The sequence below is a fragment of the Sprattus sprattus genome (assembly GCF_963457725.1).
Source record: "Sprattus sprattus genome assembly, chromosome: 16".
NCBI classification, from domain to species: Eukaryota; Metazoa; Chordata; class Actinopteri; order Clupeiformes; family Clupeidae; genus Sprattus; species Sprattus sprattus.
This window is the reverse complement of record NC_137914.1, coordinates 6,486,265-6,501,264: the sequence shown is the minus strand read 5'-3', so window position 1 is coordinate 6,501,264 and position 15,000 is coordinate 6,486,265. Positions and strand designations below refer to the sequence as shown.

Below are 15,000 nucleotides of genomic sequence, written 5' to 3'. Positions count from 1 at the left end.
TGTGTGAGTGTTTGCACGCAAGTCTGTGTGTTTATTGTTACACTAGGTCTCTATTGCTCGTAGTTTGATTGTTCTCTCCCTTGTACGTGGCTTTGGTCAAAAGTGTCTGCTAAATGACTAAATGTAAATGTGTGTACGTTTGTCTGTGTGTGTGTGTGTGTGTGTGTGTGTATCAGTTTGCATGCACATCTGTGTGTGAGTGTTTGCACGCAAGTCTGTGTGTGTGTGTGTGTCAGTTTGCATGCAAGTCTGCTTGTGTGTGCTTGTGTGTGCATGTGTGTGTGTGTGTGTGTGTGTGAAAGAGATGCCTAGAGTTCTCAGCCCTCTGCTTAGTTCTGACACACTAACCAAAGAGCCTCGACACTAAACCCTGGATTCCGCCTTGCCTGGACCCCACATGGGCCATCTCCCAGCATGCATTGCCACAACCCTCTCTACTAGGGAGAGTTCCACCAATCAGTGTACAGACGTCAGTCTCATTGCCACACCCCTCTCTATTAGGGAGGGTTCAACCAATCAGTGTACAGACGTCAGTCTCATTGCCACACCCCTCTCTATTAGGGAGGGTTCAACCAATCAGTGTACAGACGTCAGTCTCATTGCCACACCCCTCTCTACTAGGGAGAGTTCCACCAACCAGTGTACAGACGTCAGCCTCATTGCCACACCCCTCTCTACTAGGGAGAGTTCCACCAATCAGTGTACAGGCGTCAGTTTCATTGCCACACCCCTCTCTACTAGGGAGAGTTCCACCAACCAGTGTACAGACGTCAGTTTCATTGCCACACCCCTCTCTACTAGGGAGAGTTCCACCAACCAGTGTACAGACGTCAGTTTCATTGCCACACCCCTCTCTACTAGGGAGAGTTCCACCAACCAGTGTACAGACGTCAGTCTCATCTTCCACCAGCTCTGCCTAGCCCAGTCATCATCTGGTGTAACAATGTGCCCGAATCACTTTTATTAAATCCAAAGTTAGTGCAAACCACTGCTACCTCTGCACTATAAGAACGCAAGGAGAGGCCAGTTTATTCATACAGCACATCTCATACCAAGAGGCAATTCAATGTGCTTCACATAAATACATGGAGAAGGAATGTCAAAAGGATAAATAAAGACAAAGTGTTTAAGAGTGAAACACAATAAAAGATAAGAAATATAATTAAAAGAAAGTCAAAAATACATAGAATAGAATACAAGTTAAAGATAGTGATGTTAAAAGATAGTGATGTTATTAAAAGATAACTGATATAATTAAAGAAAGTAGATCAAGTAAAATAAAAACAAGAGAAACAATGCGCTGGCTGTTTTAAAAACACCACACTCTGGGCCAGCAGGGTTCATGAGGGAAAGAGGACAACATCCCACCGCCGGAGTTCCCTCTGACCTGAGGTCAGCGTGGGGGGGGGCCCTGGCTGCCAACAGACTGGCATGTGGAGAAGGGCGGGGGGTTGAGTGGGGTAGCCCCAGAACCGACGCACGCTGGTACCCACCCCTCCCCCCCCCCTGTCCCTGACCTGGCCTGGCCTGGCCTCAACAGGCTTTGCCTGGGGGAGGAAGGGAGGAAGCGAGGGGGGGCTGGTGAAGTGTGGATTTGGACAGTTGCTAAAAGAGGAGGAACAGGGTACATGCAACAGTCAAAACAAACGGGAAAAAAAAGAAGAAAAGGTTACAGAAAGTGCTTGCGTGTGTGTGTTGTCAGCGTGGAGACGAGCATGTGTCTGTGAGTGTGTGTGTGTGTTGTCAGCGCGGAGATGCAAGAAGGAGGTCTGTGGGCGAGCTTAAGACCCGAAGGACTGAACAAAACAAGAAAAAGAAAGAGAGAGTCAATCAAAAAAAAAAAGAAAAAAAGAATGAGGTGGCAGGTAGGGGAGGCTGAGCGTGAGTCACCGTCGGCCGCTGACCTTGACGAGACGGTGAAGGAACACTGGCAAAGGCAGAGGGGGCAGTCGGAAACACAGGCCTGGCTCACGTCAAACAGACCCCGCCAGAAGGCACGACAGGATGTGTGTGTGTGTCCTTATTTATCTGTGTGTTCTCTTTTCTTCAGGGGCATTGCCTTTTAATACTGAGAGTAATCAGCAGGTTTTCACAGTGGGAGATTTCACCTGAAGGGACTTTTTGGGGGCGCTTCACTGCAGAGAGAGAGGGGGGGGGGGGGGGTGGTCCACTTTTTCCACTTGTTCAAGTCTGTGAGGGTAAGGGGGAAGCAGTGGGGTTGAGGTCTGATGGCTAAGGGGGGGAGGAGGGGAGCCCTGTCAAGGCCAGCTGCAGCAGGGAGGAGACAGAGAGAGAAAGAGAGAGACAAAGAGAGAGAGAGAGAGAGAGAGAGAGAGAAAGAAAGAAAGAGAGAAAGAGAGAGAGAAAGAGAGAGAGAGAGAGTGAGAAAGACGCCCTGTCAAGGCCAGCTGCAGCACGGAGGAGAGCACTTTACCTCCATGCTCCATGCCTTGTGCACGGAGGAAATGAAAGTGTATGCATGCATGCATGTGTGTGTGTGTGTGTGTGTGTGTGTGTGTGTGTGTGTGTGTGTGTGAGAGAGAGGGCGGGGTGTGTGTGTGGTGTGTGTGTGTGTGTGTGTGTGTGTGTGTGTGTGTGTGTGTGAGAGAGAGAGGGCGGGATGTGTGTGTGTGTGTGTGTGTGTGCGTGCGTGAGCATGTGTGTGTGTGTGTGTGTGTGTGTGTGTGTGTGTGAGAGAGAGGGCGGGATGTGTGTGTGTGTGCGTGCGTGAGCATGTGGTTCTATAAGTGGGAGGCTGACGAGATGGGCCTTAGATAAACACAGGAAAGATCTCTGGACACAGCCGTTCTTAAACGCCGTAGATCTCTGGACAGCCGCTCTTAAACGCCGTAGTTCCCTCTGTCAGGCACCGTGTCAGACGCAGGCCAGGCTGACATACACCACGACCCAACTCAGACAAGACAAGAACACTCGCTTCAAATAAGAAGAAAGTTCTACATTTGATCTCTGATTCCTGAGCACAATGCTGTAATGTTATTTCTGAACAAACAGCTGTGTTTACGGTAAGAGAAGTCTTGCACACAATGCAGGTGATGGGAAAATGCAGTCTTACAGGGCTTTGTTGGACAGACACACACACACACACACACACACACACGGACACAAACACACACAGCTGTGTCAGGGCTCCGTGTGACTTTAAAACACTGGGATGGGATGAAAATTAAGCCTTTAAGGAGAACCTGTTAAAATGTTGGTGGTGAACTACAGTAAAAATGCCACAAACAAGGCCAGCCTTTCTTTTTTTAATCCTTTCAAGAAGAAAACCAGGGATAACTGCACTCTTTCACAGTTAATCCCTCTTTCCCACTCTTCATTCAAACCAAATGTCACCCACTGCTGCGCACAGACAGACACATTCAGGAGGAATAGGAAAAATAAAACCACATTACCCATGATGCCCCTCACACATTACCCATGATGCACCTCACACATTACCCATGCACCTCACCTGTTGAGCCCCGCTCTGCTCCGCTGGGTGTGCTCTTGCCGCTGGTGCACCCCTCACATATTTCCCATGATGCCCCTCACACATTACCCATGATGCACCTCACCTGCTGAGCCCCGCTCTGCTCCGCTGGGTGTGCTCTTGCCACTGGTGCCCCCCTCTGGTGTGAGCTGGCGCTCCCCGGGAAGAGGAGAGTGCCTGTTGGTCCCGTATCTGAAGCACACAGTAAGGCAGCCATGTAATAAACACTCATGCATTTAGACACGGTAAGAATGAAACACTGTCTTCCTATATATCAGTAACATCTCCACATGCTACATCGTGCATAGTAGCAACCCTATGCACATAAACCACTGATTGCTACCTTTCAATAGCTTTACACCACAAGAAACACACACACACACACACAGAAGCACAAAAAAAACACACACACACACTCACACTCACTCACACACTCACACACTCACAAGTATTTGCAAAACCTTCCCACTAAGAAAGGAAGTGCTGTTTACAACAGACTAGCAGATGTAAGACCATAAAAGGCTGATTTAATTTGACATTTTTAATATCTTTGAGGTTTCATTATACGACAACACATCTGGAAGTGTGATTTAAGTTTACTAGCAAGCTTGAGATAGAAACATGAAAGACAGAATTGTTTCATTCAAGCCTAGTTGCTGCTTTCGGTGGAGGCCTTTACATCCTTGATGAAGTGAAGATGAAGCTTAACACACGTGTAGGACGGGTTTGTCTGTGTGTGTGTGTGTGTGTGTGTGTGTGTGTGTGTGTGTGCGTATGTGTGCGTATGTGTGCGTATGTGTGCGTATGTGTGCGGATATTATGTCACGCTTGTGTGTGTGTGTGTGTGTGTGTGTGTGTGAGAGAGAGAGAACCGGAAACGCATACATATGTGGAGCTTAAAAGTAAATGTATGTGTATGCATGCGTGAGTGTGTATGTGGTGTGCGTGTGTGAATGTGGTGTGTGTGTGTGTGTGTGTGTGTGTGTGTGTGTGTGTGTGTGTGTGTGTGCACTCACCCCTCTGGCATGGACTTCTGACTCCTCCAGTGTGCGCTGCCAGTGTCGCTGGAGCAGGAGAGGTTGCTGGGAGAGCTGCGGTTGTGACGGCCCAGACCCAGAGACGAGCCCATCCCATAACCCTCAGAACCAGGAGACATCCTGAGAGAGGGAGAGAGAGAGAGATAGAGAGAGAGGGGGAGAGAGAGAGAGAGAGATGGAGAGAGGGAGAGAGAGAGAGAGAGAGAGGGAGATAAGGAAAGAGAGGAAGGGAGGGAAGGAGAGAGAGAGAGGGAGAGAGAGGGAGAGAGAGAGAGAGAGAGAGAGGAAGATAAGGAAAGAGAGGAAGGGAGGGAAGGAGAGAGTGAGGGAGGGAGAGAGAGAGAGATAAGGAAGGAGAAGAAGGGAGGGAGGGAGGGAGAGAGAGTGAGAGGGAGGGAGAGAGAGATAAAGAGAGAGAGGAAGGGAGGGAGGGAGAGAGAGAGAAGAAGAGAGAGAGTGAGAAGGGGAGAGAGGGAGGGAGGGAAAGAGAGAACAAAAGAGAGGGAGAGAGAGAACAAGAGAGGGAGAGAGAGATTTAAAGACAAAGTGAGCGATAGAGAGAGAGAGGGAGATTGAAAGAGAGGGCAAGAGAGATAAAAAGAGAGGGAGAAAAAGAGAGATTGAAAGAAAGACTGAGTAAGCATGAGATCCTGGTAAGACTATAAAAGGAAGAGAAACTACAAACCCAAACAAAGACAACAAATTAACAAAACGAAGCGAGCCTAAACTCTACCCCCATGACCCCCGACAGTAGCCCCTCAGACTCAGCCCCACAGCACCCCCACTGCCCCCCTTCCCCCCCACCCTCCGCACCTCTTGGAGTCGAGGGGTCGCCCGTCGCTGGAGACGCTGCGGGGGATGGCGGCGGAGCGCTCCAGGCGCTCGGCGGAGAGCGTCTTGCCCATGCTGGCGCCCAGGCTGACGGCGCGGTTGCTCTTGTGCCCAGGCTCCATGGCGTGGCCCGGCTGGGGCGACGCGGCCAGCGACTGCTGCGGGCTGGAGCTGTTGCGCTGCCACTTGTTGTTGTTGCTGCGGAACGGGTACTTGTACTCGAAGGCGCCCGCGTCGTTACTGCCCTTGTACTCCACCACGGGCGCGCGCTGGAGCTCAGAGCAGCCCCTGTGGACGGACGGACGGACAGACGGACAGGACAGGACGGGAGTGAGACACAGAGAGAGGGGGAAAGACCAGCACAGTACACTGAGCGTGTGTTCATGAAGCTGAACGGCCATTTGGAGATGGAGCAGCTGTTTCCAAAGTACATGCGAAAGAACTACTCTTTAACTTCGTCTCTCTGGAACATGACACCTAACAGCATTATGGTAAGAAAACCCTAGCCATCAATCCACTTATCCAGCACCATTAAGCAGTCAAATGTTGAAATCCTATGATCCACTGTGGGCACCAGGCTTATAACCCAGCCCTGTGCGACACACCTGATATCATTAGGGCTCAGATACACATACGCGTTTTTGTAAAAACGCGACGCTAGGAAATGCATTGATTCCTATGGTACGGGGCGCTTTGCGTGAAAGCGCGCCGTACCATAGGAATCAATGTATTTCCTAGCGTCGCGTTTTTACAAAAACGCGTATGTGTATCTGAGCCCTTAATCAACCATCTGAAGGGTGAGACATGATAATTACATAAATAGTCAGTAAGACAAATAAGCTGGAATAAAAACCCAAGCCCACAGTAGACCTTCAAAAACAGGTGTTTCTACACCCTTGACTGTATTCTTGCTATTCTATGAGGCTTCAGTAGTTATGCTTACTCAGGAAGCTAAGTATGTATTGGTCATACACAGTATTATTAATTGTTCTAATTGGTCACTAATATTCATTATTCAGTCATTATTATTTGTATTTGTAGGTCATTACCTCCAGCAAGGAGGTTATGCGATCGGGTCCGTTAATTAATTAATTAATGAATTTATTTATTTGTCCGTTTGTCTGTCTGTGGACAAGATTTCTCAGAAACTACTGGGCGGATCCGTCTGAAATTTTCACCAGAGGTGGATCTTGGTCCTGGGACATCCCCATTAAAATTTCAGGATCTGGATCCGGATTCTGGATCCGGATTTGTGTACCTCCTTGCTGGAGGTCAGAAATCTCGGATTGCTCTTGTTATTAGTATTATTGTTTATGTTTAGCGTGGTGTATTTGATACTGGCGGTGTTATCAGCAATGGAGGGCGGGGCGTGGCGTGGCGGGGCGGGGCGTACCTGCGGGGCGTGGCGTCCTCGTGCGGCGGGATGATGAGCACCCTGACGGTGACGGAGGTGCGCAGCAGGTCGATCATCTGCTCGTGCGAGAGCGAGGCCACGGACACCTTGCAGATCTCCACCAGGCGGCTGCCCTGCCGCAGACCGGCCTGCCAGGCGTAGCCGTACGGCTCCACCTCGGCCACGATGCCCTCGTAGTTGACGTGGAAACCCAGCTGGCCCAGGCCGTTGCGTCGAAGCGTCAGCTCAGTCGTCTCGCAGCCCTTGGTCAGGAACTGGCAGGGAGGGGAGAGAGAGAGAGAGAGAGAGAGAGAGAGAGAGAGAGAAGTTGGTAACCACAGTTTAGGAGGAGAGCCAGTGAGAGAGAGAGAGAGAGAGAGAGAGAGAGAAGAGAGAGAGAGAGAGAAAAGAGAGAGAGAGAGAGAGAGAGAGAGAGAGAGAGAGAGAGAGAGAGAGAGAGAGAGAGAGACGGAGAGACAGAGAGACACACAGAGAAAAGTTTGCATCTACAACTCGGGAAGGGGAGGGGAGGGGAAGAAGTCTGCATCCACAAATTTGATTTGAAAATATTGTTAGTGCACAAGCAGTGCCAATAAAGCAAATCTGGAATTGAATTAAGCTATTCCCTCTGCAGAGAGTGGGAGGAAGAGAGAGAGAGAGAGGAGAGAGAGAGAGAGAGAGGAGAGAGAAAGAGAGAGGAGAGAGAGAGAGAGACGAGAGAGAGAGAGAAAGAGAGGAGGGAGAGAGAGAGGGGGAGAAAGAGAGGAGAGAGAAAGAAAGAGGAGAGAGAGAGAGAGAGAGGAGGGAGAGAGAGAGAGAGAGAAAGAGAGAGGAGATAGAAAGAGACAGGAGAGAGAAAGAGAGAGGAGGGAGAGAGAGAGAGAGAGAGATGAGAGGCATTTTAGCAAAAGAAGAACATGAATTAAAAGATGACACACTGGCAGGCGCCCCCCACCCACCTGTCATGTATAGACAAAGTGATATCATCCCAGATTTCCATGAGAACAACTGCGCCACTGTGGGTGGAGGAAGCTTTGCTCTCTTACTGACTCAAATACGAGATGATTTTTATATTACGGCTTGCTCAGGTAAAAGCCTTTGGTGATGATAGAAAATGCTGGACGATGGCATTTATTTGAATTGCCATTGATGTCGGCTCTTCAGCGCAGGCAGAGTTAAATATAGAAACTCATAGCCTGTGGGCTCACCTGACCAGTGACGTGCCCGCTCATAGCCTGTGCTTCTCACCTAACGAGTGACGTGCCCGCTCATAGCCTGTGCTTCTCACCTGACGGGTGACGTGCCCGCTCATAGGCTGTGCGGCTAACCTGAGTAGTGACGTGCCCGCTCATAGCCTGTGCTTCTCACCTGACGAGTGACGTGCCCGCTCATAGCCTGTGCTTCTCACCTGACGAGTGACGTGCCCGCTAGGAATGTGGGCAGCTTGAATGGTGGGAAGGAGGGCTATTCTAGAACAATCGGAGAGGAAATAAGGCTGCGCCCGTCTGACAATCATAAGAGCTCAGCGATGTGTTACCCTATATGGTAAGCAAACAGTATAGCATTGAAGTGCCTGGACTTCAACGTATATGCATTTGATTGTGCAAAACAGCGGGGGAGGGGGGTGGAGGTGTGGTGACTGGTTGGTCTATGTGTTCTTGACCACTGTCACTGCCTTGTTTGTGCATGGAAGTTTTTTTTTTGTTTGCAGATCTTCCGCTCGTTTGTGCGATTCAATTCGGCAAAGCTAGTTACCATGGCAACAGTGTTTTCATTTGGAGTGAATTTCTCTTTCTCTCCCCTGCTCGCTCGCTCTCTCTCTCTTCCTTTCTTTCTCTCACTCCCTCTCTCTCCCTCTCTCTCCCTTTCTCTCACTCCCTCTCTCTCTCCCTCTCTCTCTCTCTCCCTTTCTCTCACTCCCTCTCTCTCTCCCTCTCTCTCTCTCGCTCCCTCTCTCTTTCCCTCTCTCTCTCTCTTACCCTCTCTCTCTCTCTCTCTTACCCTCTCTCGCTCCCTCTCTCTCTCACATTGGCATGGGCAGGGGGCCAAGACAAAAGTAGATGTCAGCCTGTGCATGGTTACGAGACCAAAGCACTTACACGCACCCCACTGACGCATCACACATCAGCGGCTATTATAAGCTCATACCCCGCCACAGATCGCTCCTCCGAATGATGAAGATGAAAAGAATATTGTAATAACCATTAGCTATTATGGAGAATGATGGCAATTCCTCCCGCCCCCCCCCCCCCCCCCCCCGCCCACTTGTCAAGAAAGATACATAACTGAACATCAGAACATGGCGAGGAAGCAAGCTGAAAAGCTAGTTTTACCACGAACAATTCTGAAGGAGAACGGTCACTACCATTCACCAGACATGGTTCTTCCGTATTCAGCGACCCCCTTAGAGCATCGGTGCCCATTTTAGTTAAGGAGCCACAAACTGCCCACAGCACCCTCCCCCTGCACACATATTCTGCACTATAACACTTGAAACTGTGAAATTGTCCGGGTGGAACACTAACTGCCATCGCCATACCCCCTCCCCCTCCCCCTAAGCACATATTCTGCCCGTAACGGTCGATTAAAACAAATTACAAAACGTTTGTACTCCATATCCTTAAGAGACATTCTGATTCACAACCCTTGAAACTTAGTAAGAAAAGCTGCTTTTATAGAAATGCAATTTATGTCTTTCTGTAATTTTCACACAAGTCATCCGGCAGGCTGAGCTGGACCCCCTGGTGGGCCGGATCCATGTTTGACACCCCTGCCTTAGAGGAACAGTGCCACTGATTGACTGATACTGAGTGGGGATTTTCATGTGTCCTTAGTCAAGTAAATAAAGGTAAATAAAATGAATTATTTACTCCACTATGAGAGCAAGAACCTTTTCAGGGCTATCCATTTTTTCATTTTGATTATCCCCAGTGGTTGTAGGGAGGCTCACCTCTACTCTACCCCCTGTCCCCAACCCTTGCCTGATGCCCTCTACCCCCTGTCCTCAACCCTTGCCTGATGCCCTCTACCCCCTGTCCCCCACCCTTGCCTGATGCCCTCTACCCCCTGTCCCCAACCCTTGCCTAATGCCCTCTACCCCCTGTCCTCAACCCTTGCCTGATGCCCTCTACCCCCTGTCCCCCACCCTTGCCTGATGCCCTCTACCCCCTGTCCCCCACCCTTGCCTGATGCCCTCTACCCCCTGTCCCCCACCCTTGCCTGATGCCCTCTACCCCCTGTCCCCCACCCTTGCCTGATGCCCTCTACCCCCTGTCCCCCACCCTTGCCTGATGCCCTCTACCCCCTGTCCCCCACCCTTGCCTGATGGCCTCTACCCCCTGTCCTTGCCTGATGCCCTATACCCCCTGTCCTTGCCTGATGCCCTCTACCCCCTGTCCTTGCCTGATGCCCTCTACCCCCTGTCCCCCACCCTTGCCTGATGCCCTCTACCCCCTGTCTCCCACCCTTGCCCTCTACCCCCTGTCTCCCGCCCCTCCTCTGAACCTCCTCCCCCGCCTGTCCATCTCACCTCCAGCCTCTTGACCACCTCACGGAAGTCCTCGGTGTTGTTCCCGATGGAGCGCAGCGCCACGCTCTCGCCGCGGCCGTGGTAGATCTTCATGGAGGCCGGGCTGCCCAGCGTCCAGCCGATGACGTCGCGCACGGCGCAGTTGAACACCACCGCCTTGGCCTCCGGGTCCGCCAGTACCAGCAGCTCGGCAGACACGGCCAGCAGCGTCTCGAGCTCGCCCCCGGCGCCCTGGTGGTCCTCGGCGTGCACGGGCCAGGCCACGGCGCCGCCGCTGCGCAGCTCGGCCCCCGCGTACGGCCGGCTCCGTTCCCGGCGCTTGTGCGCCAGCGAGATGAAGGGGAACTTGCCCGACGGGTCGATGGGCGTGCTGGTGACGTGGCGCTCGGCCAACTCGCGGAGGTACTCCTGCCGCGTGCGCGTGGCCATGGCGCGGAACTTGTCCGACTTGTGCGCGGCGTTCTCCGCGTTGATCACCTTGGCCAGCAGGAAGTCCCGGAACACGCCCGACTTGGGGAAGGTGACGTCTTCGGGGATGGGCGGCCCGAAGGCGGGGACGTCGCTGCGAGCGGGCCACCGCCACACTGGAGGCAGAGAGAGAGAGAGAGAGAGAGAGAGAGAGAGAGAGAGAGAGAGAGAGAGAGAGAGAGAGACAGGGAGGAAGACAGGGGTTAGATGGGAAGGAAAGGAATGACGGGACAAAAACAGGAGGAAGGGTTAGGCAGGAAGGAGAGGGAGACAAAGAAAGAGAGAGGGAAAGGGAGAGAGAGGGAAAGGGAGAGAGAGAGAAAGGGAGATAGAGAGAAAGGGAGATAGAGAGAAAGGGAGATAGAGAGAGAGAGAGGGTTAGCAGAGGACAAGAGAAGTAGACAGGATGTTGAAGAAGTGACAAAAGGTTAAGAAGAGTGAAAGATGAGATAAGAGGAGAAGTGATGAAAAAGAGAGAAAATATGAAGTTAAAGGTGAGAGTGAGTGAGCGCATCGGTGAGAAGAGGACAGTGAAGAAGAGGAGGAGGGGAGAAAGCAGAAAGAAGGTCAAATACAGAGAAAAGTATGTCGTTTTTGTTTGCAAAACGCTGCAAACTTTAAACAATAAATACCAGGCTCTCAGAAGCACAGCAGATGATTGTTTGGAAGAGGAGAAAAATAAATACGGCCAAGATTGCCGCAAGGGATTCATGAATATGAATGACGCTCAAACGCCTTTCCACAGCGAGAGGCGCGCATGAGGAGGCGTCCACTGTGCACTGAATGAACTGAAACACATTTCTCCTCTGTGTAAATATCTTTATGTTTGAACTGCTCTGCTTCCTATGTTGCTGAAGGTAAATTTATATATATAATAATATAATATAAGAAAGAAATGTAATGAGGGTTCATTGATGTCTGTCTGTAAATATCAGGACTAGGTTGATGCATAGTTGGTAAAAGGAGATCACGTAACAGCAGTTCTGTGTGTGTCTGTGTGTGTGTGTGTGTGTGTGTGTGTGTGTGTGTGTGTGTGTGTGTGTGTGTGTGTGTGTGTGTGTGTGTGTGTGCTTGAGCGCTGCCATAGGAACCAGAGTGGGAGTAAGGTTGGAACATTTTCAAGCTATGCAGAACACTAGGATTCTGCTGTCTGTATTTTGCCTCAGCTCAAATCTCTCTCACTCTCTTTCTCACCGCAAGCTCTTCCTTTCTTTTTCTGTCTATTTCTCTCACTCTCTTCTCTTTCTTACTTCCCCACTCTTTCTCCGCACTTTCTTTCTCTCTCCATCAACCTTCATTTTTTTCTCTCTCTCTCTCTCTCTCTCTCTCTCTCTCTCTCTCTCTGTCATGGACATGTGAGGCTTCCTGTATGCTGTGGAATGTGTGGAACTCCGCTTCCTGGTGAGGTGCAGAGAGGGACGAGGCCCAGATCTCTCAAGCAGCCCCCCCCCCAACCCTCTCTTCCCCCCCCCCCGCCCCACACACACACACACACACACACCAGATCTCTCAAGGAGAGGGGAGGAGTGTTGGAAAAATAGATAGATAGATAGATAGATAGATAGATGGATACTTTATTAATCCCGAGGAAAATGTATGTCATCCAGTATCTTACACACTAAACCTAACTCACAAACATACATACATACAGTGGAAGGAAAGGATCAAGAGGGAAGGTAAAAGAGGAGAGCTTCAGAGCACTGTTTTTCTGGTCTTCTTTACAATGTCTTGAGCAAAGTGGATGAAGAGCTTTCCATTATTCTCCCTTTGTACAGTGAGACGACAGTGCACACATCCACGCCTGTATATGTGTGTGCCTGTATAAATATATACATTCACACAGAATTACTGTGTGTGCACCGTTGTTTGTGTGTTGCTCTCTCTAGCAGCACGCTCACATAATGACATGACTGACATGCCTGACTGACTCACAGGCTGGGCTTAGCATGTTTCTTTAATGCGACACCTCTCCAGCTGCTGCTGCTGCTAGTAGAGGGACTGTGAGGGGGCTCGGTCTGACTCCAAGCCATTACCAAAACCCACTGCTGTACACACACACACACACACACACACACACACACACAGACACAGACACAGACACACACACACTGTAAGAAGAAGGAGGAAGAGGAGGAGGAGGAGGAGTAGGAGGAGAGCATGAGGATGAGGTGCTAACTGGTATGCGAAGCCCTGTTGCTGGTTGCTGACGATGAAGCAGGAGTGCAGCTGTTAAGATGTTGCATGCACACCAGTGTTGCATGTGCGCTAGTGTTGCATGCTGGCTAGTGTTGCATGCGCGCTAGTGTTGCATGCTGGCCAGTGTTGCATGTGCGCTAGTGTTGCATGCTGGCCAGTGTTGCATGTTGGTCAGTGTTGCATGCTGGCCAGTGTTGCATGTTGGCTAGTGTTGCATGTTGGCCAGTGTTGCATGCGCGGAAGTGTCGCATCTCAACCAGTGTCGCATGGGCAACCAGCGTGGCATGCGCGCAAGTGTTGGCTGCAGGGTGTAATTTGCGGCTTATTGTAACGGTGCTGTTCAGAAATGTTTCCCATTCGTCCCAACAAGAGAGGACAACGTCACTGGAAACGTGAAAGAAAGAAAGGGAAAAATGAAAATATGTCTATCTGTCTCTCCTACTCTCTCTCCCTTACTCCCTTTCTTCCTCTCTCTCTCCCTTACTCCCTTTCTTCCTCTCTCTCTCCCTTACTCCCTTTCTTCCTCTCTCTACTCTCACTCCCTCACTCACACCCTTTCTTACTCTCTCTCTCCCCCTCACTCCATTTCTTTCTCTCTCTACTCTCACTCCCTCACTCACTCCCTTTCTTCCTCTCTCCCCCACTCACTCTAATTCTTTCTCTCTCACTCACTCACATCATGCCCATTCACATTCACACAGGTGATCCACCCCCACCTTTCACAGTTTCAGACAGAAAAGCACAACCACCATCAAACTGCTCTTCAAAAATACATACATCCCACAGCCAGGTATAGAATATAAAAGGTGACGCATTGGACAGACGTCAAACTGCGACCTGGCTCTCCTATGCCGCTCTATAGCTTCAGTTCCAGGAGGCCAGTGAGTCACGGCGATGGATGGAGGGGAGAGGAAAGAGCAGGGGGGGGGGGCTTTATATTGTCTTCGCCTGACCCCCCCCCATGTTTAAGTGGAGCGGCGAGCGGGAGCTGTATGCGCTGGATATAAATGTAGTCTGCGTGGGCTGTTTCCTCTTCCTCTGCCCACAGCTCTGACGCCGCAGCCCACGTGAGAGAGAAAGGCATGGAGGGAGAGAAACAGAGAGAGTGAGAGAGAAAGAGAGAGATGGAGAGAAAGAGATAGAAAGGCATGGAGGGAGAGAGAGAGAAAGAAAGAGAGAGATGGAGAGAAAGAGATAGAGAGGCATGGAGGGAGAGAGAGAGAAAGAAAGAAAGAGAGAGAGAGAGAGAGAGATGGAGAGAAAGAGATAGAGAGGCATGGAGGGAGAGAGAGAGAAAGAGAGAGAGCTGGAGAGAGAGAGATAAAGAGAAAGAGAGAGAGAGAGAAATAGACAGGAATGGAGAGAAAGATAGAAAGGCATGGAGGGAGAAAGAGAGAGAGAAAGAGAGAGTTGGAGAGAGAGAGAGAAAGAGAGAGAGAGAGAGAGAGAAGAAAAATAGACAGGAATGGAGAGAAAGATGCATGGAGGCATGGAGGAAGAGAGAAACGGCAATGAGCACAAAAGCAGAACACCACACACAGCTTCTGGGGTTGTACTTGACAAAAAAAGGAAAACCGCATTAAAAACAACCTTCCCTCAAGTGGAGATGTTTAGCACCTGGCAGAATGTGTCAAACACGTCCCGTGTGAGGACTGGGAATTAGCAGGTGATTAGCACAAATTAAACAGACAGTGGAAGAGGCTTTTTTGTTTTTTTCCCTCCCTAAATGACTCGTCCTCACCTTCTAAAAGCTTGCTGGAGAGTGCAACACCAACAATCTGTGGTGCTATAGAACCCCACCAGCAACACTGTGCAGCTCAACAGCTGGGTCTACCGAGCACAAACACAACGGCTCCACTGATAGAAAGCAGAGAAAGCGTTCCCCTATTCCATTCAAAGGGCATGGACATAATACCCTAGCCTTTACTCAATTCTATTGCTTTGAACATGATTACTTTGGCAATACTGCAGTGAAAGAAGCCATTGAAGAACTGGCACCAGTGCAGTGCAATGTAATTCTTTCTGCAGAGACATCTGCTGCATCCCTAACTGCTCA

The 15,000-nt window shown here is 50.3% G+C and overlaps 1 protein-coding gene across 1 annotated transcript in view; it reads right to left on the bottom strand.

Moving 5' to 3' along the window:
* Nucleotides 1–15,000, bottom strand: part of LOC308377572 (signal-induced proliferation-associated 1-like protein 1) — a gene marked incomplete at its 3' end in the record, with an annotated part of 44,271 nt that overhangs the window by 15,948 nt on the left and 13,323 nt on the right. The window contains 6 exon segments of the mRNA XM_080854285.1: nt 3,576–3,682; nt 4,507–4,647; nt 5,341–5,646; nt 6,752–7,026; nt 10,281–10,841; nt 10,843–10,864. Coding sequence (XP_080710411.1) covers nt 3,576–3,682; nt 4,507–4,647; nt 5,341–5,646; nt 6,752–7,026; nt 10,281–10,841; nt 10,843–10,864 — 1,412 coding nt within the window.